Genomic DNA, 26,815 nt, shown 5'->3' with positions numbered 1-26,815 from the left:
CGTGTTGATTACAACTGGCATTGCCCGGAAGCCACTGCTACCAAGCGGCATGAATTATGGCGTAGGCAAGGTGTTAGGGTCTTTCTATCATCGCGCACATTTATTTTGTAAGGCCCTCGCCTCAGGGGAATTCGGTGAAAACAGGTACAGAGCTCCTACAGAGATGCTGCAAAGCACAACATCAAGAGCTGCAAATTTAGCTGCTTACGATATCATCAGGTAGGACATATGTAACTTAGTGGCAGTGGTAGTCGCCACGAAGCTATGGCCTGGCTGTTCTGGTCGACTGAGTCATCAGCACAAATATGGAGTTGCTTTTTGCCGCATCACGAATGTACAGCATCTACAGTGTACAATTTTAATATCGTTACAGGTGATCACACCTACCCGTGTACATGCAAAAAATAGTACCATTTGTGAATAGTCACGCATACATAAGAAGAGGAGGATGTATTTTGCTAATACATGCTGACGAACACGTTGCTTCGGATTCATGATTAAATAAGGGCAGCGCTATTTTACGAGAACAGAGATATAGCTATGTGTGTGTGTGTGTCCCTTCCTTTCTCTTTCCTCGTCCAGCCGCGCTGCGCGTATTTAATTAGGAGGATATATTTGCAATGTTATGAGATCATTGGGTCATTGGGTGCAAGAAAGTACCTGCAGGGACAATTCTACGCAAGGCATTGAATTGAAAAGCGTTGGGATGATTCTCATGGTTAGTCCGCGCAGGGTACATGGGCTGCCAAGTGACGGTGATTAATGAAAAGAAATTCAAACGATAAGAAGGAACTCCTGAGATTCCCACAACACGTTTTTACGAAAACCGTTAGTAGTACCCGTTGGAGGCAACCGCTCGCGGCCGAAAAGCACCAATAGCTTGAGAGGAATCAAGGTCGCATCGGCAGATACGTACATACTCAAATGATTAAGTATACTGAGAGCTAGGTTAACGCTTCGCAATAGTTACTGCGAGGATATTACCAAAAACGCAAGGGTAGTCGACAGCGGCACCTTCTGGAGAGGACTGCAGAGGCGGAAAGCTGATTCAGTCCCTTAGTATTCCCCAGCAATTTATAAGCACGCTTCTTTATCGCCTTTCACCATGCAAGCATTATCTACTCTCAATAAAGAGCACCGAGAGATTGCTTCTCCTTCATGCAACAGTTGTTAACGAAATATTGGCAGTATACTGATCGAGCATAATAGTTTACGGTAGAATGCAATTACGTGCATGTTTTTTTTTTCTCCTGTGCGAGCTTTGTCTGCGTAAGTCAACGTGTTTCACCTCAGTCTGGCGATGCCGTCTATCTTGTCCTAAGAAATCGTGCTTAGAGTATAATAAATTGCGCAATACTTGGCTCCTTTTCATACCACCTCTGTACCTACATTTCGTGGTGCCATCATCAAATTTCCGCACCAGGAACTCCCCCAAATGCAGGAAGCACTCAATAAGACGTTTCCTAAGAACAAATCGCTTGCTTTGAAATGCATTCTCTTTTCTTTTGCAGTCGAAAAGAGCAAGCCTGTTTTTACGTTCCGACTGAGGATCTCACCACCGCTGAGTAACTCATGGGTCTCTCACGCGAATGCGACACCGCGCGCGAGGTATACCTAAAGGAGATACGAGAGGTTTGGAGAAAAAAAATGAGAGGAGATTTGCTTTGCGACGTCGCGTAAGACACACAGTGAGGTCATAGCCCTCAGAGCCGAGGTGAGGCGACGTCTAAAAAGCAGCTTAATGGATCAACGCGCCGTGGAGTGTTCCATTCCTTGGAAGGCAAAGCCAGTTCTAGCAGCCGACCATGCGATACGCCCGTCGCTCCGAACAGCCGGGCCGACTTCAAATAAATTACGTAGAAGCAAGCGCGAAGATCTGGGAGGCAATGAAAGTACGGCTACACACTCGGCGTCGCTTCGCAACAAGCAGCGAGTGAGGCGGTGTCTGAGCCGATTCTGCGCGTAGTTCTTTTCAGAGAATAAAGTCTCTCTCTGCGCACGGTGAGTGGATTTGAAAGAGCTCTTTTCGCGATACCATTCAAGCCGCGCCGACCCCGTTGTCTGCTCTCTTTCTGCTGCCGTCCTCGTATCTGTCATCAATGCTTGGCTACTCGGCCAGCTTTAGACTTAATGCCAAAGCCAGCTCAAGTATATAAAGAAACAAAAAATTATGTTGTACCCCTTCGAAGGTTTCAACGAGCTGCAAAGCAGCATTAAATGAGGACGGAGTAGAATTGCGCAGCAACTGCAATTTTGTTTTCGTTTCTTTTACTTTCTTTCCTTGTTTATTTTCTTCTCTTTTTTTGTCCCTTCATGGCTTATAATTTCGGAATTAGAAGCAAAAGCAATATCGGGCTCAAGAAATAACGAAACTGACAGTCCACTTGAGGAAATACGTGAAGTAGTGGGGAGTGCGGTGTGCGAGGGCAAACTTTGTAGTTTTGAGTAGCTGACGACAAACTTCCAGAGTCACTGCTATACTTTAAGCCTCAACCGAAGGTAAAAGCATACAACAGGAAACAGCCGAAGGGGGAGCAAGCGCAAATAATGAGAAGAGCGTCAGTCTGAATTGCGCGGTGTAATAACAAAGACTGTCAAGGTTGCGCTTGAGGTCATGGCAGGCGGTGTATAGTTATAATGCGGACGCTACAAATGTGCTCATTCGAGGGAAGCAACGTTTTCATTTTTTTTTATTTCAGACGATAAATATAATTTCAGACGATAAATTATTACAGACGATAAATGATTAAGCCGTCTTGCGGCTCAAACTGTTTGGAAAACATGCATTATGCAAACTGTTGAAAACATGAATTATTTCCTGTCTTCGGAGATATTGGCTGAATCTGACTTTCCTTCACAACCAGTTATCATCATTAGCTTCCACAGTATTTTTCGGCGCTCAGTCAGCAATTTATTTTATTTAACCGGAATACTAAGTTTCATCGTTAGCCCGAACTCACACCTGCATTTTTTTTTTTGTCCGGTGACACAATCTGGCACGTTCATCTTTAGTCGCCACCTTCAAAATAACTACTGGGCTGTAGAATACGGGGTTCCGCCGCCAGCTATTCCCATTCTGGCGTGAGCTCCTCGGAACATTATTGTTGCTCACTGGGCCTGAGCTTCACGCTGCAACACTTATGCTTGACGACACGATTTTTAGTATTGTTTTTCATCCAAATTTTGTCCTGTTCACCCACAAGCGGCAGCCAGTTCTTCTACGAAAGCGCTTCGCCGCTAACACCAGTGCAACACACTGGAGGTTGCGCAGATTCAGGAAATCCACGAAACCGTGCAGGCGAGAAGCAATCGCTTCCACATTTTTTCGGCTGCAAATACACCTTCCAAAACGTCATCACTTAGCGAAGCTTTTCATTTGCTATTTCAGGCAATGGGCCTTCAGAATTAAATTTCTTACGTAAGCTTCAAGGCGACCACCGAAAAGGATTGCGAATGTCATTGGCGTGTCACTATAATATGTAAAATGCAAGTTCGCCTCTTGTTGAAGCCAAATGGTTCACAAGCAGAGGGAAGTTTCAAGACCTCCTCATCTGTGGTTGGAGAGCGATCATCATACGTGGACCTTGCCAAAAAAAGCAACAGTGTCTCTAAGGGAGGCAAGTCCCCTTGTCGAAACGTTCTCTCCAAGCTGACAGTTTCACTGTACACAGCCAATGAAACTCACCTTTACCTCACTTGTCTAAACTATCCTAGGACACGGCTTCGTTCCGGCTGTGTTGGCCTCTGTCAACAGTTCAAAAAACGCTCTAGATCGCAATATTTGAGTGAGCTTAAAACTATTTTTCTCTTGCAAAATGAATGTGTTTTGAAAGCAGCTTTGAAATCTTTACTTTTATTTCGACAGAAACAAGCACGCAATGTCCACCGTAGCTGGATCACGACGCAAGTGACACATTCCGACGATGATTCTTACGAGCGCCGTATCCTGTCTAACTTTCTGTAAGTAATGCCCCACAATACATCCTCCGCAGTGCGAACTTCTCCGAGGTCATTTAAGCGTTAGCAAAACCGCACCACATTACGACAAGCTTACGCATGAACTTGTAGAACAAGGAAACACTTTCTCGAAAAGTGTCGAAGCACGTCTTGCCACGCCTTTGTCTGCTTCATCCGACAGACAAAATGATGAGCGGGCAGTCAACACTGGACGAGTGTGAAGACTGCTACCAGGGTCACACGCAGTCACTTGAAACGTTGACACCTCGTTGGCACCGCTCTGTCAAATGTCCCCCACAATGGTGTGTACTTGGCGCTGCGGGGTACCTGTGCACGTTCACGCCATGTTGGCGGTGATTTCGCTCATCTCAAACGGGCACCTTGTCCTCGAACCTTGCTTCCACTATGCCTGACAAACACGTAATTACGGACTGTCACAAGTTGCAATAACTCTCACTACGTGTCGTCTTCTTTGCTTAGGAAGTCCTCGGTGATGTGATGCTTCTCGTCATTGCCACCTGTAAAATATCCAAAAAGATGAAGTTTTAATTCTTTCACACATTCGAGACGTTGGCTCAGACGAACTTTCGGTTTAACTTGAACTTCTACGGCTGTGTCTAAATACTCGTTTGTTCGAGGAAGGCAAAAAATCTGTAAAAATGCACCTCGCAGAGAACTCAAGCCTTAACAGGGCCAATAAGAAGAACCAAGAAAAGTGTTGAAGGGCCATGCATTATTTAAAGAAAAAAAGTTAAATAATCCTTACGAAATATTTAACGTAATAATAACAGTCAACAAGCAGCGACTCCTCTAGAACCAACAGCCGACATCAGTCATAAAGGCCCCTATCACTGAATAAATGAAAGGAGAGGATTGCTAATGCCAAAGAGAAAAGAAGTACTATACCGGTAAAATCTTCATATCTAATGTTTTTACTGAAAAATGTACACAAATCTTTGGTTCTTGCAGCATGGTATGCATTCTTCTTCTTTCTTTATTATTATTTTGTTGTAGTTTGCAAGACTGTTACGTGTTCCTATACGCTGGGCTTCCATACCGCAAATACGCCGAAAAGATACACCCAGGGAGGGTGAGGTTGAACTGCCGCAAAAGAAAGAAATGTAACAAAATCGTAATTTGACCACTTGACAACACCTCCTTGCCCTGCAACAGTAAGCTTACTTTATTTATATTTGGGGGGGGGGGGGGGGGGCAGGGATACGGAAACAAAAGAAATGCACAGGAAGGAATGCGGCATCGACCACAAGCAAGAGTATACTTTGGGTGACTGACCGAAGGACCAACCGAATAAGAAAAGAAAGTTAGATATGCGCGTCACCATGTAAAAAAGGCAAGACGTAAAAAAAGCGGAAGTACGTTGTCCATCAGCCCACAAACCATGCACACGGTAAACCATAAGATGTGGTAGACTTAATAAAACTTCATTCCATCGTGTTGTACGTTTTATTCGCTTTTTATCCAATGATGGAACAAAGCGCGATCAGTCAATTACGCCACTTGAAAGTGTACCTGGTCGCCGAGGTAGCCGTATGATACAGGCGCCGAGCTGAACGGCTGTGCCCATTTGCTAACGGCCGAGCCATATATACCATTGCTAGTTTCAGCCACCACCTTTGTACCGCAACACGAAGTTAGTATTTCCCTTTCGGATATGCTCCCGCATGCGACCTTGTTAAGGCAAATGCTGACCAAGCCATGTCTTTATTAGATGCCCTGTGTTATAATATGCACCATACTCCCTACTAAATCTTAAAAATATCAGCGCTTCTTCGTACTTCTATAATTAATGGGAAGTAATAACGCAGTAATAAAATTACCACCCTTCGTTCTTTGATAACAATAGGAAAGCCGAAATCGATGATTTACTGCACTGATTTTTACTTATGGAACTGCTTAATAAATATTTGATATTACCAGTCATTTCATCCTACGGCTACTGCAACGGCCCTAGCAAAGGCCATCACTCAGGATGCAAGTTTGCTACCCAGTAAGACACAACAAAAGAATTAGTTACAAATATAACAAATTTTAGTTTACAGCAGAACTGAAGACTTTATATTATTAGAAACGAGAAGACACACAATGGCTGTAGACACATAATAGGCACATCGATCAAGGTTAGCGCTCACCGTTTCTATGTGGCGTGGAAACAATATAGATGCTTAAGGTCAAGGCAACGAAGTATAGGGACAGTATGGGCACGCAAGACGCTCCAGAAGAACCTGCACACATTGCAATCCCATTGTCACACACCATTCTAGAGACTACAACCATAAATACTTTAAGAATGTCCATAGGTCCCTCTACGTCAAGTGTCAGGCACGCAATGCTCTCCAGCGGGATAGCGATAGCGATAGCCATCTTCCCAGCAGTAGCCGGGTGACAGAATTTTTCACCACAACCAAACTGATTTGGTTTTCAGAGTGATTCAGTTCGCGCTACACACGAACGTTCATTGTTCCGAGAGGGAGGGGAGGAGGGAAAGAGATAAGTAGAAGGCAGGGAGGTTAACCAGAATAACGTCCAGTTGACTACCCTACACCGGGGGAATGGAAAAGGGGGAAAACAAAGATAACAGGGAGAGAGAGGAGGGAAGGAAAGAAGAAAATTGCGGTGAGTTCGCTGACATGTGTGGCCTTACAGAAATTGCATTAATAGTCACAGATGGTCGCACAAGCCCGTCGTCCTTAAGAAGCACAAAAGCGCTTTCACCGCTTTATGGGCCGATAGGCTATGGGGGCTGTGTTCCAGCAGCACTTGCACAGAAAGCGGCCGATTGTCCAGTTTTCGGAAAGCTTTGGCAAGTTCTTTACTATCTGGGGTGTATCGTGGACAGTGGCACAGCAGGTGGTCGATGTTTTCTTCGGTGCCACAGACCTCGCATGCTGCACTGTCAGTCACTCCAATTAATGTTGAGTATGCCTTTGTGAAGGCAACTCCTAACCAAAGGCGACCGAGAAGCGTAGCTTCACGTCGAGGAAGTCCGAGTGGAGGCCGGAGTTGCAGGTAGGAGTTTAGTCGATGCAGTCGTGTAAGTCGTAAGTTTGGCGAGTTCCACTCGGTCAGTGTGAGGCTGCGTGCCAGGTTTGTTGCGAGAGTATGAAACATTAATCAAACAAGGTAATGTGGGACTGCGGTATGTGATGCCTCGGGGTTGTTTTGGCGCAGTTATGGTGGACAAAATAGAAACAATTGACTGAGAACATTGAAAATCAAGCACAAACGCAAGCTCTCGCGCACGGCACAAATCACGGAAGTCGACAGCGCAATGTGCGCTGTCACCTGTACGGATAGCATTCAACAGAGGGAAAGGAAAAGTGACGGACTATGGGGAGAGCGAAGGATAAAATAATTTTTTACATAGTCGCTTGTTTCCGGTATCATAGCATAGAATTAGCAAAACGCACTCGAGGAGATACCGAAGTGAATTCATGTCATTTTCGTCGCAATGAATGTATACCTATTTCAAGAAGGGGGAGGGGGGTAATTCTTAAGATTGTGATACCTGCTAGCTGCAGTCTTCTGCGGGCGCTGGAAAGCAACTATTCGGTTGTACTTGCTTTAATTAATTGCATCTTATTATTATCCTTTCGCGCACTTTAGGACATAAGAGTAGGAAGCATCCACCGAGCTAAGGTCGCGACTCATCGCTTCCTTCAAAATTAAAATTTTAGATGCCACTGGCAAAGCCAGACATCTGCTTGCCACGGCACTCTACGGACTGTTGCCGCATAGCTAAGCACAGCAGCGGCTCCGTGAAACTTGTTGAGACTCCATAAACCCACGATTGTTCCATAGCGGGACTCCATGGCGGGTGTTCTGGTATACCAGAAATGCTAAGCAGGCATCGCATGCTGTCAAGCATGACCGCGCAGAAAAACTACGCCGGAACCCGAACCCGGTGCCCGGTTCCCAAACGTCATTTTGTGCATTTTTTTACATGGTCACTGACTGCATTTTATTCTGTCCAACATGTTTCCTGGCCAGACGGATTTCCGTCGAACGGTTGACTACAGTCATTGGCTGTTTATTATTATTTTTTCTTCGTATAAACACTGCAGAGGCAGCGCACAAGAAAGAAGGTTGCAAAGTTTAAAATCCTGTGAATTTTGAAGGTTTCGCTTTGCGGAGTACGATTTATTTATACTTCCTAAGCATTCTGGTGGCCATAGGCTGGCGTTAGTACACTCGTCTTCCCAGCTGGCACAGTGAGCTCAGCAGAACTTGTCTTAGAACAGGGACCAATGTCTGCGCTTCTTTTGTTCTCAAGTTATGGGGGAGCACAACTTCAAATACTTCAAGTAGCAAACAGATTCTCTAATGTCAATAAAAACAAAGCGGAAACATCACACTCTTCAATTCCTTAGTCCCGAGGAACGCCACTTGTGTGGGGACATCTTAACACGGACGTTGTTCGCCGAAAACTGGATGTCCAAGTTGTTTACCCACTATGCTTGCAAGCGATGAAGTCGTATACAACACTACAGAAGCATAAAAATTGCGACTCACCGTAAGCTCCCCACGTGAGTTCTGTAAATGACAGAAGGAGTGTGAGACAACTGTGGCATGGCAACAAACATGTGCTGTTTGCAGTGAAATCAACAAAATATTTTATCAATTATTCCTGTAAGCACACAGAGGGTCAGCATACGCTAGGAAACAAGAAAGTGGTGGAAAGTCTGCAACCTCTTCAGCGCCTCAAGCAGTCGGCAAGCCTTCAAGAGCATTCACGAGATTAGAATTTATTCACACAGGAATATAGAGGATTATTTTGACGTTTAGTACAAATATATTGCTCCATGGCAGAATGTTTTGCCGAACATTGTCATTTTCCTTTCTCCTCCATAAATAAAACAGAATTATGAAATCCGCAGTGATACTGAAAAATCACGAACACCACAGAGCAATGTTTTACATGTGCAAGCATTATATTCAAGTATTACTTCAGCATTGAATCTCGCCTAACAGCCGACTGCGTATTCACAAAACTTCACTTAAGTAAAAGGTCTTCCCAATTAACCGGCGTTCAGGCGTCCGCCACGCAAAAGAGAGACCGGTGAGATAATCAGACGGCGATTCGGCGACGGCTAATTCGCTTGGCCGCCGCGGAATCGGCATATCATGCGGCGTTTTGCCCTGCTACGGTAGAACTATATGAAACTGGCCATATCAGTGGGCTGAAGTCCACAGCACTTTTCTTGGTAGAGTGAACTTTATTATCGACGCTGAATTCGGGGCCTTATCTTAAAGCCAAGAATGTATACACGTTTTATTCTATTTGTGTATAAATTCTGCGAAGCATAATTGGGCCCATGTGTATTATTCTGAATCGTGAAAATAAAGAACGCAACATTGCTACACCTAGAAAGAATAACGTACAAGTTATTATTATTGCTGTATTGCTGTTATATAATTATACTGCACTCACATATGCTGTATGAATGGAATATAATTATTTCATGTTCTGTCAGGACATAGCCTCTACAAATAATTACTTCGCCGATTCGGTTTTAAAGATTTTCCAGCAGCACTGAAGACAGAATCTGTTGTTTCCAGCTGTCCGCGAAAGTGTTGCCAAACTTTGAAAGGAATATTTAAGGTGGTTTTGATGGTCTGTAAATGCTATAAATGAATCCTAAGAAAGTGTGAACGTTGTTTACCCAGCTGGTACGCATACAAGCTTAAAAATTCATTTTCTTTAATCAACACCCACAAGCCCATATAGGGACAGTGTAAAGAATACAAGTCATAGTTAGGGCATGTCAGCCCCGGTAGAATGCAATGATGGTACACGTTTCTTTTCAACGAGAGTGGTAAGCTGTCAGTCAGGATTCGGTATGCCTGCCGTATGCACTCCAAATCACCCGTGTACTTAGATTTGAGGTGTTTTAAATGAAGCCTAAGAAAGTCTGAACGTAGATTACCCAGCAGGTGCGTATACCAGCATAAAAATTCACTTCCCTTAAAGGGACACTAAAGGCAAATGTTAAGGCAAGCTATAGTGATATATTAGTGCTCGAAAATCTCTTCCGGTCTCTTAATGTTAGGCTTAACATATTTCGTTCCATCGCACTTTGCGCGGTCCCTAACTTGTTGTCGAGCTTTTATTTCAACCTCCAAGTTTCTACCCCATATGTAAGCACCGTTAGAAGGCAATGATTGCACACTTTTCTTTTCAACGAGAATAGAATGGTAAGCTCTCAGCCAGGATTTGGTAATGCTTGTCGTATGCACTCCAAAGCTCCTGTGTACTCAGGTTTAGGCCACGGGCGCACGTTCAGGAACCCCAAGTGGTCCGAATTTTCGGGGACTCCCCCCCCCCCCCTACAGCGTGCATCATAATCAGATCGTGATTTCGGCACGTAAATCGCCATAATTTAATTTTAATTTAACGCATTTTTATTCTTGTGTAAATTTCCCGCTCACGATCAAGGTCCCCTATAAGTCATTTTCCCAGATAAAACACCTATGTACAGACTTTCGAGGCTGACTGGCCATCCTGAATTATTCTTCCCTCGCCAGGCTATTGATGATTAGCTTTGTCTTCTGCATATAAACCTTCAAGCCCACTCTTACACTTTCTCAGTGAAGGTCCTCATTCAGTCGTTGTAATTCGTCCACAGTGATGCTGAACAAGGCAATGCCATCTTCAAACCGAAGGTTGCTGAGATATTCGCCATCGATCCTCACTCCTAAGTCTTTCCACTCTAATGGCTTGAATATTGGTCTAATACAGTGCACTAAAGATTTTACGGAGGCTCTCACCATGCGCGATGCTCATCCTGCGTGTCAGCGCGTAGTTGCTGTGCGGAATTTCCAGTATGCACTCAAAGAGATCGGCCAGCGAGGAAACCTGGCTGTCTGGCATGTCGGCATGCAGGACCACGTCGAAAAGGCCCTCCTCGACTGTGGTTGTCGTAAAAGTTCGAAACCCCGCTTCGTCGGCCGACCTCCTCTTGGCTCCCTTGATCAGAAACAGGCTCAGCTCGGGCCTCGGGTAGGTGCCCCGTGCCACGCAGAGCAGTCTTAAGGCGTTCTCCGCAGAATGCGACCGGGACTGGTGAGCAGAGCCTGGAGTCGAGCTGCTGTAGTTGAAGGAAAACGACTTGGTGGGCACTGCGGATTGTGGTACAGAGGCCAAGGGCGAAGGGACCATGCAGAGAGAAAAGAACATTTTTTTGCTTGCTGTATCCTTACGCAATAATTATTTTAAAATGATGTGTCTCGGCAATATAGTAATTAATCATTGCTGTTGTACGAACCTGCTGTATGTAGCTTTGAAGTACGCGATGAACAGATCTCTGTTGCCCCAGTTCGCATAAAGACGTGCCACTAAAATATCGCTTCAAAAGAAAGTACGAAATTCCTAAAACCAGGAAATGTATAAGAAAATTAAATATTTTCATTATAACGCGGCTACTGTTATCACGATTTACTTCATGAGTACTTGTATTGTATTTATTCTTGGCATGCCGCCCTCACTGCGAAGCCGAAAGGAATGATTCACCTAAGTATCTACAGACTCCGGAAGACACCCTGACGAATTATAGTGAAGTACTCATGTTTATCCCTCTTGCGGCACCCTTCGCGAGCCATTAAACTAAAGCACGCCTTCCTGCCCTGTTAGCGTGGCGGGTGTATATTGGGCGAGTGTTGCGTGAGCTCGGCTAAATTACCGGAATCACTACTGAACGCACACACAAACAAAAACTGCCTGACGTCATTCTCAAACTTAGGCCAAGTTCAGCAAGTTCTACCAATACCATTAGGTTAAAAGCACAGTTGAAATGTGCTTGGCCGTGCAGTGCCACGTCATTACGACAAGCACGCCGGTCAACAGGCGCGGGTCAGTGAATAGATGAATAGACAAATGCGTGCAGTACGTAGCGAATATCTCAATAGCATTGCCATGATTGACGGTATTGTACAGAAATTTTCACAGAACTGAACAAGTACAGAAAGTCACTTCTGATACTTTGGGGAAAAGAGCCCCACCGAAAGCCAGTATAAACCTTTTCCTCTTTCGTGTGCCGCGCATTGGCGCGCAGTAAAAAATCGCAGGTGGTAAAAGTTAATCCGTAGTCCCCCACTACGCACCGTGCGTCCAATTACTTGTTTAGGTGCATAAAACCCCAAAGTTTAAAAACTTTTTAGTTGTTAACGCTGTTTTTATTTAGGTAGAAGTTACTTCCAGGCTCCAGTGAAAATCTGGGCCTTCTATTGCGGCTAGCTCACCCATGCGCGTTACGCATTTCTACTTATGTGAACAACCTGTTTTCCATATGTTTGTCAAGCTTCCTCTTCCCTTGAGGTATGTGGCTCGCCTTGCACCCTTCCTAACGGTGCTACAGTTCATGCGCTCAGAATTTTTGTAGCAAATGAAGAACAACGAAGAACAATGCTCAATATGCAAGAGAAGCCGGTTTGAGATATTATTTGTGGACCATCGCTGCAGGCCAGGTTTCACCCGGAACGCGCACTAGAAGGCTCCGATGCCAATAAAGTGTAAATGGCAGTAACACGTTCCTCGTTCATTCTGTCTATTTCCCTGTATTTAGTGAACCGCGACGAGCATCTAGCCTACCCACGCAACTCGTTCGTGGGACGACGCTTGGCCCCGTAGCGGGCATGGCAGGGACGCCGCTCACCGAATATGGTCATGTCCTGATGTCGGACGTCCTGGCCGGCCAGCGAAGTGACCATGCAGGTGTACTTGCCGCTGAGCTCCCACGTGGGCCTGAGGATGCGGATGGCGCGATACTGGGAGTAGACGTCGCGCGAGTTCACGGAGAACGCTTCGTCCAGGCGACCCTGCAGCACACCGAACGCCTCCCGGAGCCTCATCTCGGGTATCCACTGGTACACGGGCTCGGGTCCGTCATTGAAGAACCACTTGACCACCAGCTTCAAGTCGTTCTCGTTGTACACGTACTCGCAGTCCAGCACCGCGGGCGTCTCGGTTCCGTTCTGCACCCAGCGCGGCACCAGCAGGCGTCGGATGGTCACGGCACAGCAGAAGCCTGCGCATGGTCCCGGAAAGATTTAAAAAAAAATAAATAAATGAAATTGATTTTTCTTTTCAATGTGCAGCCCTGTTGACTACAAAGAGGAAGTGTATTTCTGTAGAAGTGTCGGTATTTGGGCAGCGTTTGTCGTTTCATTGCGCCACTTTGTAGAGAACACAGCTCGTGACCGGGCGCGTCTATTAGCGGTAGTACAGACGGCTGTATAAGTTTTTGCGTCAACTCGTATGTGTGCTGCCTTGAGTTTAGTGTCGCTACGGTGGAGCAATTGCCCGCAGCAACTACAAGGCCAATCCCACCAGTAGCCTACAGCCACTCAACTCAACTTGAGCCACGTCTGGTGAAGACGTTGTTTCCGTCAAACAGAAGCCGGCGGGAGACATCTAGGAAAAAACTACTTCTAAACTAAAAACTTTATTCACGACAACGCCTGGTTTGAGACGTTCGTTTTATAGAATGAAAAACTAGATCCTCCTATCACGGAAGAGTCAGGTGGTTGTCGCGTGAAGAGGGGGACATAGCGACAAGTGTATTCCTATCGTGTGTAAGCCAGGAAATGAGAGAACATGAAAGTGGACTTTGCACGCATGAATAGCGTTAACTGTAGCTTTTATTATAAAAATGAATCAGATACGTGGTAACGTAGGAAATTTCGTGCTATGCCGCTTCGGTCCGCGCATTGTTGGAGCAATATAACTGCAAGCGGCCGCCAGCCTGCAGTATATTGAATTCCCTTCACTTAACAACTATATTTGTGCCAAGCAATGGTCGCCACTCGTGTTCGTATTTACAGAACCGGCGCCTTAATTTTGCGTAATATTTCATGTTTTTATTCTCAGATTGTTAAGGACACAGAGCAGAAGGGAAATGTACTAGAATTGCACTGTTGCTTTTCTTAAGCTTACACCTGGAAATAGACTGGTGAGTAGTGTTGAATTTATTATTATTTGTTTTGAAAGCGTCTATAAGTTTGACTGGAAAGGGAAAGCGAGGCTGGCAACTGCCACCGGAAGGGGCACAACGCCTGTTGAATCTTGCAAGCAATGTGAAAATAATACTCAGATCGTTTTCCTGCACGCTTACATGATGGCACCGAATAATTGCACATTGTTTCCCAAAGACAGTTTCTTTGTTTTGAAAAATCGTTCCTCAGCTAAGCGCGTCCTAAGAAGAAGCGGTTGGCGTTCAGTTGGCATCTTACTTTGGCACTAGAAAAATGTCATTTCAAGTTATTAACGCAAGTTCGTTTTAGTTTCCAAGGCCTGGAAATGACCCAGTGCTCTAGTTCTTATGTGCACCTACGTGCTTTGTCTGACTGATCCCGAAGACCATATAATTGACTTCTTCGCTGGGTCAAGCTGCAATAGCGGTTTTAGCACAGCAGGCCATGCAATATACACCTGTTTCATTGATTGATTGATTGATTGATTGATTGATTGATTGATTGATTGATTGATTGATTGATTGATTGATTGATTGATTGATTGATTGATTGATTGATTGATTGATTGATTGATTGAACTGAATTGTAAGGGATGGGTAATCTTTTACGGCACATCTGAACTCCGTAAACGTCCTCAAATCACCACAAAAGCTAATATCAGTAGAACAAAGCACTTTACTGCAAGTAGTGTGTTTTTGTCTTTTAGTCTACATCCGCATCTAATTTTGACTGCGCAGCAATTTACCAGCTTTAAAATGCTGTCTTTATTTCTATCTCTATCTCTCCTTTTTTTCAGGCTTACGATTGTCTTTCTCAAGGGCCTGTAGCCGGGATTCTGGGAACAACTCAGAGAGGCCACGAGCGATTCCGACAACAACACGTGAAGGTAGGCTCTCGGCACCCACGCGTAAGGCGTGGAGCCATACATTGTCTCTCTTCGTTTCTTCCTTTCTTTCTTTCTTTCTTTCTTTCTCCTCTTCTCTTTTTTTCTTTTTTTCCTGCGAGGTCGGGCCCAATATTCGCCACCCTTTTCGACGAAAGCGCGACAACGAAAGACAAACAACCCGGCACGACACCGCGGTCGCGCCTCCGCCCTGCCCGCGCCCGAAGCCCATTCAATATCCGCTCCCTCGGTGGCTTTTGTTGCGTTTGTGTTCGGAGTGGCCGTCAGCTTTCGGCGGGCAGCGATCGCTACGCCGGCTCAGCTTCCTGTATTCGCATCTTGGTCCTCGCTCCGCATGCCTCAGGGTAAAAAGCCATGCGAATGGAGAGTTTTAGCCTTGTCCGTAAACTAATGTGACCAGATCCTTCAGACGCCAAAACGGGACGGCAGGAGTGGGGGGGTTGTCGGAAATAGAAACTCTATTGAAAATTTATTCCTAGTTTTGTTCATTTCATATAGAGCATGGGCCGCGTTCTTGCAGTAGAGTGCACATATAACTGCCTGGGAATATTGCACAGCTGACTGTATCCTATTTGCCACGTTTTTATTTTTTCTAATATACGCGAAGAACTCCTCCTAGCACGTCATGCGCACATTTACTCTTTACATGAGCACTGTTTTCAGTGTCGCCAGTTAAAACTATACCTTCTCTATGCCCATACATTCAGAACTCAATCCGTACGGAAAAAAAAGTTCACCAAGGATTACGATACTCCCTAATGCGAAATTTAAGGGCAGCTCTGTACCTGTTTTCATTTCACTTGTCATTATTTTGTACTATGATTACATAGGTAAATGGTTTATATCAGGAGGAGAACGCTGTGAGTAGCGCCGCTGGCGCGGACAATCTGTCTCGTACGGCACATTGCAAAGTGTGGCGCGACTGCCTCGCGATCAGGATTATCACGAGAGGTAGCGCGTGGGTGACGCGTGGGTGACGCGTGGGTGCGATTCACAGCAGCCACCGCAGACAGACCTCCGACAATGCAGCGCTTTGTTTCCGTAAAGTCGACGTGCGCTAATCTGGCGCCACATCGTAGCTATCCTCGCCGCACAGTCCCTTTTGCGTGGAACTACGCTTTTCTTCTCACGCTTTCGTTCCACCGACGACGAGAGTGGCCCTTCGTCGCGGGGAAATCGTGCCACCGGTGTCAGCGGCGACAAACCCAAGGGCTCGTTACATCGAGCCTTACTCGTAGCCGCTCACCATCGCCCCTTGCAGGAACAGTGATACCCGACACACGCTGGCATCGCGGATTGACCTCAGCAGCAGAGGCCGCGGACAAGAGTGGCCCTCCTTACCCCACACCACCTTGGCCCCCTTCGGAAGCGCCGATGACATCGCCCCGGAGTCTGCGGATGCCTTGGCCGCCGACAGCTCAGCGCATGCGCATGCGCACGCCGTTACCGCTCCGCTCATCCTCCATTTTCCTTCTCGTGCTCTCTTCTTTCGCCTCCCCGCTGCGCTCCGCGTTCGCTTTCATCTTTCGCTGTGCTCGTTCGCTCGGTTACGAGGTACGACGCCGAGGCACGCCGATGTTCAACGCAGGAACGGGCGCCTAAGAGCTGCGCTCCAAAATGTGCAAGTCGCAAGTGGTCATACGTTTTAGGAGGCCAACGATCTCCGATCGCACCCCTGGGGTGCGATTGGAGATCGTTGTTCGGCGCGTTCGTAAGGTTACCGGCGCGCGCGATTAGCCTACTCCGCTCCGACGTCGCCAACCGCGGAGCGCGGCCCAATTTTTGGTGACGTCAAAATGACGACACTCTCCCGTCAATCATCTTGCAACCAAGCACGTCGTCTGCTATCCGCCGAACACGGTGGGAGTTGGGAAGTTTGGAACGATCATACGCTCGTTAAGAGACCGGCTACGCAGAGTACGTCTGTCTGCTTAGGCCGCGGAATGGCACGTTCGCATCGAATCCATTGTTTAATTCGGAAAAATGGCGCTTGCGATCGGAACTTCGGTTGTTGCATTGGCGTTGCTTGAGAAGGAACGAGAGCAGCGGAGGTGCGAAACGCGTTTGAAGAAATGGCAGAAAGTGAATTCCGGCGTCCCTTTCGTTCCTCGAAACAAATAGACTGTTGGTTGTGCGGCGAACTTGACCCAATCATCGCGTGCCAGCAAGCTACTGGAACGTTGTTGTCTCTTGAAAAATGCGCCACTGTTCCCGTCATTTCTTTATTCTTTTTTTTTCTTCGCTGTGAGCTACACCACCTAGGTACGACGCAGAGAAACTAGCAGGTATATATTGTAGTAGTCACACGCATTACTATTTGAAAACGTGTTTAAGCTTGAGAAGAAAAAAATACATTTTTAGATACAGACTTTATTCTTTGAAAGACGAGAAGCATTTTGTTTTCTAGTATACTGTCTGCAAGCAGACGATGAATGAGGGATGTAAACTTCCAGGGGGTTCCCCACTTGCCGATTGGATGATCTCTCCGCCCCGTTATCCCAAATTTTTCATGCTGCCACTTTGTGAAGTTGCAGCAACCGAACAGAACGCGTGTCGAACGAAGATCGCCGGTTGCGCTCCAGGTCCAGGTGACGCTGCCTCATTTCCGACATTGTTTTGCTTTGCCGCTATGCCTCTCCAGTCTCTTTGAAGGAGGCACCACCACAACCCAGAAACTGAAACGCCGATTGGGCACCACGTGGCAGGCATTTCGGTATAATTCTGGTTCCAGAAAGCCCAAATCGAGACAAAGCACCGACCCATATGTGCTTCGTAAAACACTGAGACCACGACAGTAAAAGCGACGCGTGTCTCGGACGTCTGGTGACCTTACCGTGAACGTATTGCAGTTTATGTATACTTGGTTACCGGAGGTGTTTGCATGAGTGGCCGCGTGGGTGGAGCCATCTTGTGGCACAGATTTTGACCACAGATGGAAGTTATTGTTACAGTGACCAAGCGCATTCCAGTTAACTGCTGTTTTAAAAAACGGCGGCGACGCAATGGTTAACACGCAGTCTGTCTTTTTTTTTTCGGTCACAAAGAATAATCATGTCACAAACTTATTTCTAACACGTTGTGATCCAACAAAACCTCACAAGATGTCGTAACCAGCGTATAGATACTAGCGTTCACTGTTCCCATTATTATCATCGTAAACGGTGCTCAAAAGATCGTAAACACAAGCAAAGAACGACACAGCCACACTCACGTTCCCAAGGACGTGTCCATGTTCTCTTTCTCATCGTCTATAATGAATATGTCCCGACTAGCCCAACTTGCAGTCGTTCTCCACAATTACTTACTCTGTAAACACAATGCGTTTGCCGACAAACTAAAGCTCTTTAATAATAGCCCCTGTACGACAAGGGGTGTGTGGCCACCTTGTTATGTCTTGACATGAGATGATCACTTCGCGACTATTTTGTTGTTGTTGTTGTTGTCGTCATCGTCGTCGTCGTCGTCGTCATCGTCGTCGTCGTTGTTGTTGTTGTTGTTGTTGTTGTTGTTGTTGTTGTTGTTGTTGTTGTTGTTGTTGTTGTTGTTGTTGTTGTTGTTGTTGTTGTTGTTGTTGTTGTTGTTGTTGTTGTTGTTGTTGTTGTTGTTGTTGTTTATTAAATGCGACAGTATGGCTGCTATTGACGAGACCGCTGTGTTAGAATCACGTCAAATCACAATGGAAGGTGGTCCAGTATGCTGACCCTTAATTAATTCCACGCTATAAAACAAAAAAAACTGAGCAAACATCGAGGTGTACAGCGCACGCTCGATTCAAGCAAGCGCCTAGTTTTGCCTTTATTTCTTTAAGCACCAAATTTCAATACGTACACGCGCTACCGGTCCTTTTCGCATGACAAATAGCAGCGGGCTACGTTTTCAGCAAACATGCGAGGCGCAGAAGCAAGAGAACACGCGCGTGCTACGAGGAGCGGCACGGCGGGATATTAATCACTTTGAGAGGGTCGCCAGCAGTCACGTAAAAGGCACGGCCTAAAAAAATCTACATAACGTATCCCGCGGAAACAACACCCTAAGTCGATAATAATAAAAAAAAATCACCAGTGATCTAAGCGCGCCGGTCTTTCAGGCTTCTTCAACCTGGTGGTGGGCACGCATAGAACTTCCTGTCAGTTGCCGATTGCCGTTATTGTTTGTTTGCTTTTTTTTTAATATGCGGCCATTTAGAAACCGGTACACCCGGGAACGAAATCCTAGTGCCACGAAGTGTGTACAAAATAGCGAGAGAGACCGGAAGGAGGCGGGACAAGAGACAAAGTTCAACGAACAGATGAAGGTACATATCTGAATATCGACCTACTGGGCTTGAAAGTCCCTCCTAGGCATGCTTAGCGACTGCTTCGAGACACAAACAAGCACCAGCACACTGCACACACTCTAAAGGAGATCTAAAGAGAGCGGATATTCGAAAATAATTAGTAAACTACCCTCTCTACAATAAACAACAAGCAAAAACCATTCTTATCGTAAGACGACGCTCGTTAAGCCAGAAAAGAGCAAGAAACAAAAGGCTAGTGGCGACGCCGCCTTAAAGTTCGCGCACTATCTCGCCGTGACGTCACAGATTCTGACGGCATTCTGTTGGATTATTGATCCATATAAATTGACTGCGTTGTGTCATAAAAGAGCCACAGAGGGAACGTGGCAAGTTTCGAGAACTTTTACCGAGCCACAATCAAAGAGTTTCCTGCAATAATAACTGTACGGAACTCTGGCGCTGCGACCCATTCAGCCATCAGCGAATGATCGTTAGTACATGGATTTACCTGATCTTCGTGCTTGTGGCTCCAGACATTCTTGTGGCTTTGTTTGCTTTGCTTTACCTGCTTTTATTCTCGCAAATTTCTAAGCCATCTATACTTTAAATGAAGTATGCAATAAGACTGCGTTCACGCATAATCACTGCTGATTGCAGTGGTTCGGCTTGTCCGAGAGGTCGTGGCGTGATGGTTTCAATATTGGGATTCTGCGCTAGAGCTCCTGCGTTCAAAATTTCTGCCGTCGGACGATTGTAATAATATTTATTTTGTTACTCAAAACGTAATACCTTCTCGAAACTGGTCAGTTTACAAAGTCACGATGCCATTTCAAACCCGGAGTTTAGGCAAATACATGTACCACCCATCATTGCCATGCTGGCTGAACCACCCTTCTTGCAGCTCTCGTAGACACTAGAGCCAAAGTTCCCTGTAGTAATTGTATGACACTGTACGGCCACAGTAACCCAAATGTGGGAAAATACACTGAAATTCAAGACCGCACACTGACGCACTGGCGTTAGGGTTCCGGTACGAATTTCAATGCATGGAACTTTGGCCCTCACTTTATCTTCGCATAATCAACTCATTATTCCAAAATTAATAAAGAAGTAGAGTCTTTAAAGAACACTTTATTAGTCTAAACCAATTTAGCGCTCCTTTTCAGTGTCGCCTTGGGAACAGAGGCAGTGACGGCAACTCCTTTTCGCAAGAGTGAATACTGGTTCTGTAATTAGCTTTTCCGTTGTTTCTTTCTTTTTCTTGCTCGAAAATTCTCGTCTTTCCTCGTGCAGTATATTCACCATACACTTGGGCAGAAAAGCAAGTACGCATCACGGAGACACTGATGCAGGCCTGCAATTGCAACGACCGCAGCCGCATACGAAAATGCGATAAATGACGCTGCCGTAATGCGTTGCCCTCCTCGGAACACAAGGGGTAATTCCCTGGAATGACGCTCAAACTTTTGGAGTGCTCTTCCCGTCTTCCTCTTAAACATTTAGCAAAAAACTGAATAGCATAGGACTGAATCACGGCCCATCAGGATGGAAATATTTCCTCTTTCTTATTCTTCACGCTAGTTCAGGGTAAGCGGCAAGCGTTTCGGACCACGCGTACGCGACTGAAGAAAATCAGATTATTTTTTTTATGTTTTACACCAAAAAGTAAAAAAAAATACGTTTTTCGAATGCGGAAAACGTAACAATTGACTCGGTCAAAAGAAGAGCGGGAACTGGTTGTCATGGCTGGTTGTCTCCACCGTTCTGCCGAGTGTCGTGAAGCTCCGAGGAGCATTTTACTCAGCAGAAGTATTTTTCTTCTGCTTCCCTTCTGGGGAATAAGCATATTAAGCGCTATCTTTCACGAGAGAACTGTCTCCTACGACAGCACCACGGCGACGAGAGAGTTAGAAATGAACTTAAGAGACAGAGTCGTCGCACTGCAGTCTCCCATCAGAATATTAAATTGATACTGCAAACTCTTTCTCGCCTGAAAAAGTCCTCGGCGGTTACTTTGTCTTCTTTGTGTATGTGCGCGAGAGAGAGAGAGTGTGTGTGTGTGCGTGCGTGCGTGCGTGCGTGCGTACCAAACCATTCGTGATAAGATTATCAATGCCGCACACTCTGTGTCAGGCAATTTTCTTTTTAATTTTCCTGATTTTGCTGATTTCACAAGCAAGTATTCCGAATCACAAATATCTAATGCGGTGGTGACGGTGCCCATCGTTCTGGTGAAGCACGGCCCGAGAATCAAAATTTTTGTTCTTATGATCTTTATCTGTCGAGCGCTTCGTTATAGCATCGTCTCACAGAATAGTGCTGTAGACTTAGTTGCACTTGAATTTCTCGTAAATTGTACGTCCATTAAAACGGCGTGTGCTTTACTATTGTCGAACAGCTACTCAGTGACAGTTCAGAGACGCCTTAGCGAGCACGGCTGTATTTGAATTAACGTTTGTTTGCTTCAAACGAGACCTTCGCAAATACGCTAATCGCAACTTTATTGGCAAAATGAAACCTTTCGAAATATTTCTTTCTAATGAATTTTTCCAGTATTCAGTATTACAGCATTTCGGAAATATGAATCTCATGACTTGACATCTTTCTGCTTAGGTATTGCCGCTGTGTTATTGCATTTCATCAACAACCTTAACAACTGGACAAAAGAAATTGAGATAGCAACATGGTGCCTGCCGACTTCCTGATTGATGTCGAAAAACGACATAAGTGAATTGAAAGATTGATTTTATCGCGACCTATGCAATGATCAAAACTCGATCCTCGTCGAGTTCATTACTCAGCACATGACATTTGATTCCAAGCAGCCTATAGCTGTAGCCGCCAGACTACAGGCCGAATCGCCTTCCACGCTAATATTTAAAATTCGAGGATTCAACATATTATGTTTGCTTATGAGGTTCAAGAGGTTTCCGGCCTAATGGCATGGATGCATGAATGCTGGCATGGAGCAACTATAACATAGGCCCGTGATTTCATTGTTTCGCGAACGAGTTCGAGCCTTGTCAGGCATTGAGGTAGTCTCGCATATCCAACACATCTTAAATGTGTTTATATCCAGTTGATCAATCCTTTCTTGCTCCTTGGCACTCAGGTACCACGCCCAAGGAGCCGAATACACATAGATCTGTTTCTTATAAGTGCTCCTTGCCACTGGCCGACCACATTCGTGTAACAGTACGACCTTGATCACGATTGGCTGGCATTAGTTCTCATAAATAATTCTAGGGTGATTACGTTTTTCGAAATTCGGGCGCAGGTGCTTAGATGGCCAGAATTAAGTAAACAAATTTCAACTGAGAATGAATGCAATCGAAAACGCCACACGTGTATAGCCTAATGGTTCGACTGCATGCACTGAAGATCTGAATAACAATTGTGGGCGTCTATCGCAGCTTAGGAGTGGTGATGGCAGGACGATGTGGTCTTCCTGACAACGTAGAGAAAGAACATCGCCCTCTCAAACTTACATTTGCGAGTCAATTGGGAGACATCTAGTGGAGCGGGCGTCAAACTACGGTAAAACGATCGCTAGCCGAGAGACTTGCAGCTTACCCATCCATTAGTTCAGGGATGTGAAATTTGTGTGATTTTATTTGTTCTAATCTGAGCGGGGAGCTTTGCCTTCAGTGCTACCAATGTAACATGGACTTATTAACATGTCGACGCATCGCGTTGGCTAGCTGGCAACAGGCCATATCTTCGACCATGGCCTCTTTTACAGCTACAGACTATCGGGATTAAATAAATATATATATATATATATATATATATATATATATATATATATATATATATATATATATATATATATATATATATATATATATATATACACTTCGCGATCTCGCGCTTAGCGATATTCATCTCCAAAATTTGCTCGCCATTGGTTATTTTTGTCTTTGTGCTGCATTGCAGAATCAAAGCTTGAGTAAAATTACCAACTAATGCGACATTCTGCTTTCGTCTCCCTTTAGGCGCATATCCCAAACTGGTGTCAATAAAAAAAATCAGTGTCATTCCACTCTGTGAGGGTGGATGCCCAGCGAAGCTGTGTAGGTGAGCCCCTTAATGTCGAACCGTCCATTTCCGTGCTTCAAACGCCGTATGCACATAAATGGAAGGCGAGGCGCGACTAGTCGCTCCTCCACAATGCTGAGCCTTGGAGGATGACGAGGCACCGTGGGGTATACATGCCCATGTATTGTTGCAAAACGCGGCACGACACCTTTTAGGAACGAATACCTGCACGTAGAACAGACACGCTCCTCACCGCACTCCGAGGGCACACATATCTTCACCGCAGCCAAAGCGATCGTGCGTTGGTCGGCGTCTCGCATTGCAGCAATGGTTGTGAGGTCACTCGAAAAGCACAAGCGGTTACACACAGCACAGGCCACACATAGTTGGTTCCCCACAGACTCCCTCTGAAACCTGGCCGTTCCTCCGGTGGAACATTTTAAGTTTACAGGATCGGGGCCACATGAACAGTTCGCATTTCTTTCCGCCTCGCAGCCCTGGCCGGCAGCACGCCTACGGGACCGCTATCACAGGGGAGCGAAAGGAAAGGAAAGCAGACGCGCAAAGCGCTTCGAACGCCGACAATGAGAGGGTGGTGCGGATTTAGACATGGCCGACGTGGCTCAAAGTGTAGTATCTGTTTTTCATCAGCTTAATATCTCATACGGGTTGTATTGGGGCCTAAGATATTAAACTTATTTTTGCAAGTTGGCGGAGTGCTCAAAACCTGCTACACCTCCGTTGCGGGTAAGCCCGGTATTGCACTATCTTCGGTATTGGCCCAAGTATGGGGAGAAATTCTGGATCTACACGACTCGATAGATGCGCGCAATCTTTTCCAGAAACTAGTCATATACAGTTCGGCCGTAAAATTTATGCTGAATGGACATGACTTTAATGCGGTCGGAATTCAATGTCAGAATTGCTGCGCAAGCCATAAAATAACTAATGAAAACACCATTCATGCAACCTCGGTAATTGACAAAGAGAACATTTCGATTTTTCGTACAACTTATGCCCACCTCTTCAAGTAATCCAGATGGTGAGGCAGGATCTCGCTACTTGTCACAGCCTATCTTCTTGCGTTCGACGTAAAAAGAAAACGCGGTACATGTTTATCGAATATAAATCATTCATTAGTTTGTTCCTTCTTTCATTCTAGTTGCTCCTACTCGCAAGAGGCCCCTGTGCGGCGGTTACTTTCACTGCACTTCTGCAGATAACGTTTTACCGGAAGGAATAAATAGGATATCGAAAAGCAATAACTTCGATTGGCAGAAAATTGCGCTCCACTTCTGTCCCTGGGTGTAAATAAAAACAGTAGCGCGAAATTATGCGGCAGTGACCATTAGTCTTTCATAAAGAACGTTGTTTAGCTGAAACTACAAAAAGCTTCCCCGCTTGTGCATCCATCTTGTCATATACACAGATATATCTTAAAATGAACTAAAATCAAATTTCACAGCGCGATACCGAGAGCACGGTCACGGGCAATTTCGGGCAGCATTATTTACGTCTGCAGACAATGAGGGAAAAACATCAAGTTATGTTCAGCAGTGCGTAAAAAAAAAGAAAAGCGGACGTATTGTGCGATGGAAAGGGCGAGGAATAAACTGCTAGCAAGGCGCCCAGATAAGGGAAACACGCACTAGGAAGTGGCGCAGAGGGGAAACTCAATAACGCGGAAGAGAAATGTGTCTCAGTAATTCGTAAGAGTGGTGAAATCAAACAAAGAAGGAGTAGAAAATATACCGCATTTGCTCCATTATAACACGCCTTTGATTGTTCCGCACAACCCGATTTCCATTGATCCTGACTATGAATTCCTCACTTGAAATTACTTAAAATATAGAGAGGAGGAATTTGAAACTTCGAAAGAAGTGCGAAATGCACTACCCTTGATTGTTTCCTTTAGATTTTCATTGTAAAAAAAAGAGAAATATCGATGTTTTTATCGCTTGTAAACAAAAATATATTATTGCGTAAGAGCCACAGCGGACCTTGAATCATACGTCGGGCGCCAGCTATAGGTAGTATCCAATGATGACAAACTACCGGCGATAGCAGGAGCTTCTTCTCAAAGCTGCGATACGACGAAACACGGCCTTCAATATCGACATGTAAGATTCGAGATAGGTGATCCCAACACCACCCACTGCAGTTTTCATTTCGCACTCGATTGTAATGCGTATGTCATATTTCAAATCTTACCGGAAGCAAAGTGGGCCTTAAAATCCAGCAAATACGGTACACCGTGAGCCGCAGTTACAACTATCGATAAAAAAAAAAGTTGCTAAGGAATGATTAATCGTGGCAGGCTGCTCCACTTCTTTTTCTGGCTGCAATGTTCGTATAGTTTCGTGATGTGCTATTGTTGATCACATTACATTAAGACTGGTGACAGCTAATCTTTGTGCTCTAAAACAAAGCCATAAAGAAAGGACCATCACGATGCCCAGCAATAGATGAAACTCCTCACTCTAGAAAAGAACACACGATGAAATGGATTTCGTTATTGACTCTCCCTTTTCGCGCGATGTGCCAATTGTGTAAGTGCGTTATTTAACGGCAGGAGATTAGATATTTCTATTATGTCACACAACGAAGAGTGCCGCGGAAGCCGGGAATAAGATATTCTTAAGTGTGCATTACAGAAAGAGTGAGAAAAAGAAGCAACAGAAATGCAGGGAGGTCAAATAGACTCGCGTCTTTTTCGCTACCTTGCACTTGGTAAGAAGGAACAAAGGGGTGAAAAGAGAGAGAGGGGGGAAGCGAATGAAAGGGCACTAGGAGCGCGCACACTCGAAAGTGTGCCCCAAGTTATAAATGACTTCAGATACATGTTGAATTCAAGTACAATAACAACTCCCTGGTTGCTTTCTGCACAAGCGATGCGCACGGTCATAGTTCAATCATCTTGGTTTCTAAAACTATTTTGAGTCCAGCCGGTTTAATGATGTTCGCAGAGGGTAGCGCTGCACGTCGCACTGAGAACAAAAGCACACGACGCGTTCAGTGGTTTCTTCGGTCCCGCAGGAGTCACACGCAGGCGTGTCAGCACATTCCAATGCGGAACGATTAAGTTTTCGTGGACGCCACCACAAAGGGACGTTGAATCTATTTAGTCGCTTGAGTATCCTTTCGAAGTGAGCCGTGTGGGTCGACGTGGAATGAATGACGCTCAGCCTGTTGCGCACCATTTCAAGTTTCTCGTGTCACCAAGTGCTGTTGTGGTACCAGGTTAAATGTGGCGAGCTTTAATACCTTACCGCGTTTGCTACGTCGTGCTCGCGCGGAGGAAATTGGAAGCGATCGATGAACGGCAGACAGCATCACAAGAGCGTAGGTAAGCACAAAAAGCACAGTTGCCGCAAGATAAAGTAGACAGCAAATTGGAAATATACCGGGAGAACAAAATCTATGATTGAAATACTGGTTCAAGCAAAGATTAAAGGTGAAAGTGGGCGCTGGTCGTCAGAAATACGCGAGGAAAAGAAGGCTGCATCTAGAGTACTTTCGGACCAAATTAACTCATTAGGCTGGAAATCTGAACAATACAAGGTTATATCCTAGACGAAGGTGGGAACAAACTGGAAGGGGACGCGGCATTAAATTACATCCGTAAAATAACAGCCTTATTATTTCAAGGCAAT

General features: G+C 45.4%; 1 protein-coding gene and 1 pseudogene across 1 annotated transcript in view; one reads left to right on the top strand and one right to left on the bottom strand.

The window, feature by feature from the left end:
- Positions 1 to 3,504: 3,504 nt before the first annotated feature.
- Positions 3,505 to 26,815, bottom strand: part of LOC142583191 (uncharacterized) — a 40,795-nt gene continuing 17,484 nt past the window's right edge. Inside the window, exons 2-6 of the mRNA XM_075693546.1 lie at positions 12,627 to 12,998; positions 10,744 to 11,094; positions 8,488 to 8,508; positions 6,108 to 6,200; positions 3,505 to 4,475 (exon numbers count right to left, since the gene is read on the bottom strand). Coding sequence (XP_075549661.1) covers positions 4,414 to 4,475; positions 6,108 to 6,200; positions 8,488 to 8,508; positions 10,744 to 11,094; positions 12,627 to 12,998 — 899 coding nt within the window. The 3' untranslated portion in view covers positions 3,505 to 4,413. The remainder of the gene's footprint in view (positions 4,476 to 6,107; positions 6,201 to 8,487; positions 8,509 to 10,743; positions 11,095 to 12,626; positions 12,999 to 26,815) is intronic.
- On the top strand, positions 23,772 to 23,952 carry LOC142583858 (U2 spliceosomal RNA; annotated as a pseudogene).

Source organism: Dermacentor variabilis, chromosome 5 (genome assembly GCF_050947875.1).
Source record: "Dermacentor variabilis isolate Ectoservices chromosome 5, ASM5094787v1, whole genome shotgun sequence".
Lineage (NCBI taxonomy): Eukaryota > Metazoa > Arthropoda > Arachnida > Ixodida > Ixodidae > Dermacentor > Dermacentor variabilis.
Note: the sequence above shows the minus strand (reverse complement) of the source record. Positions and strands in the feature narration are given on the sequence as shown.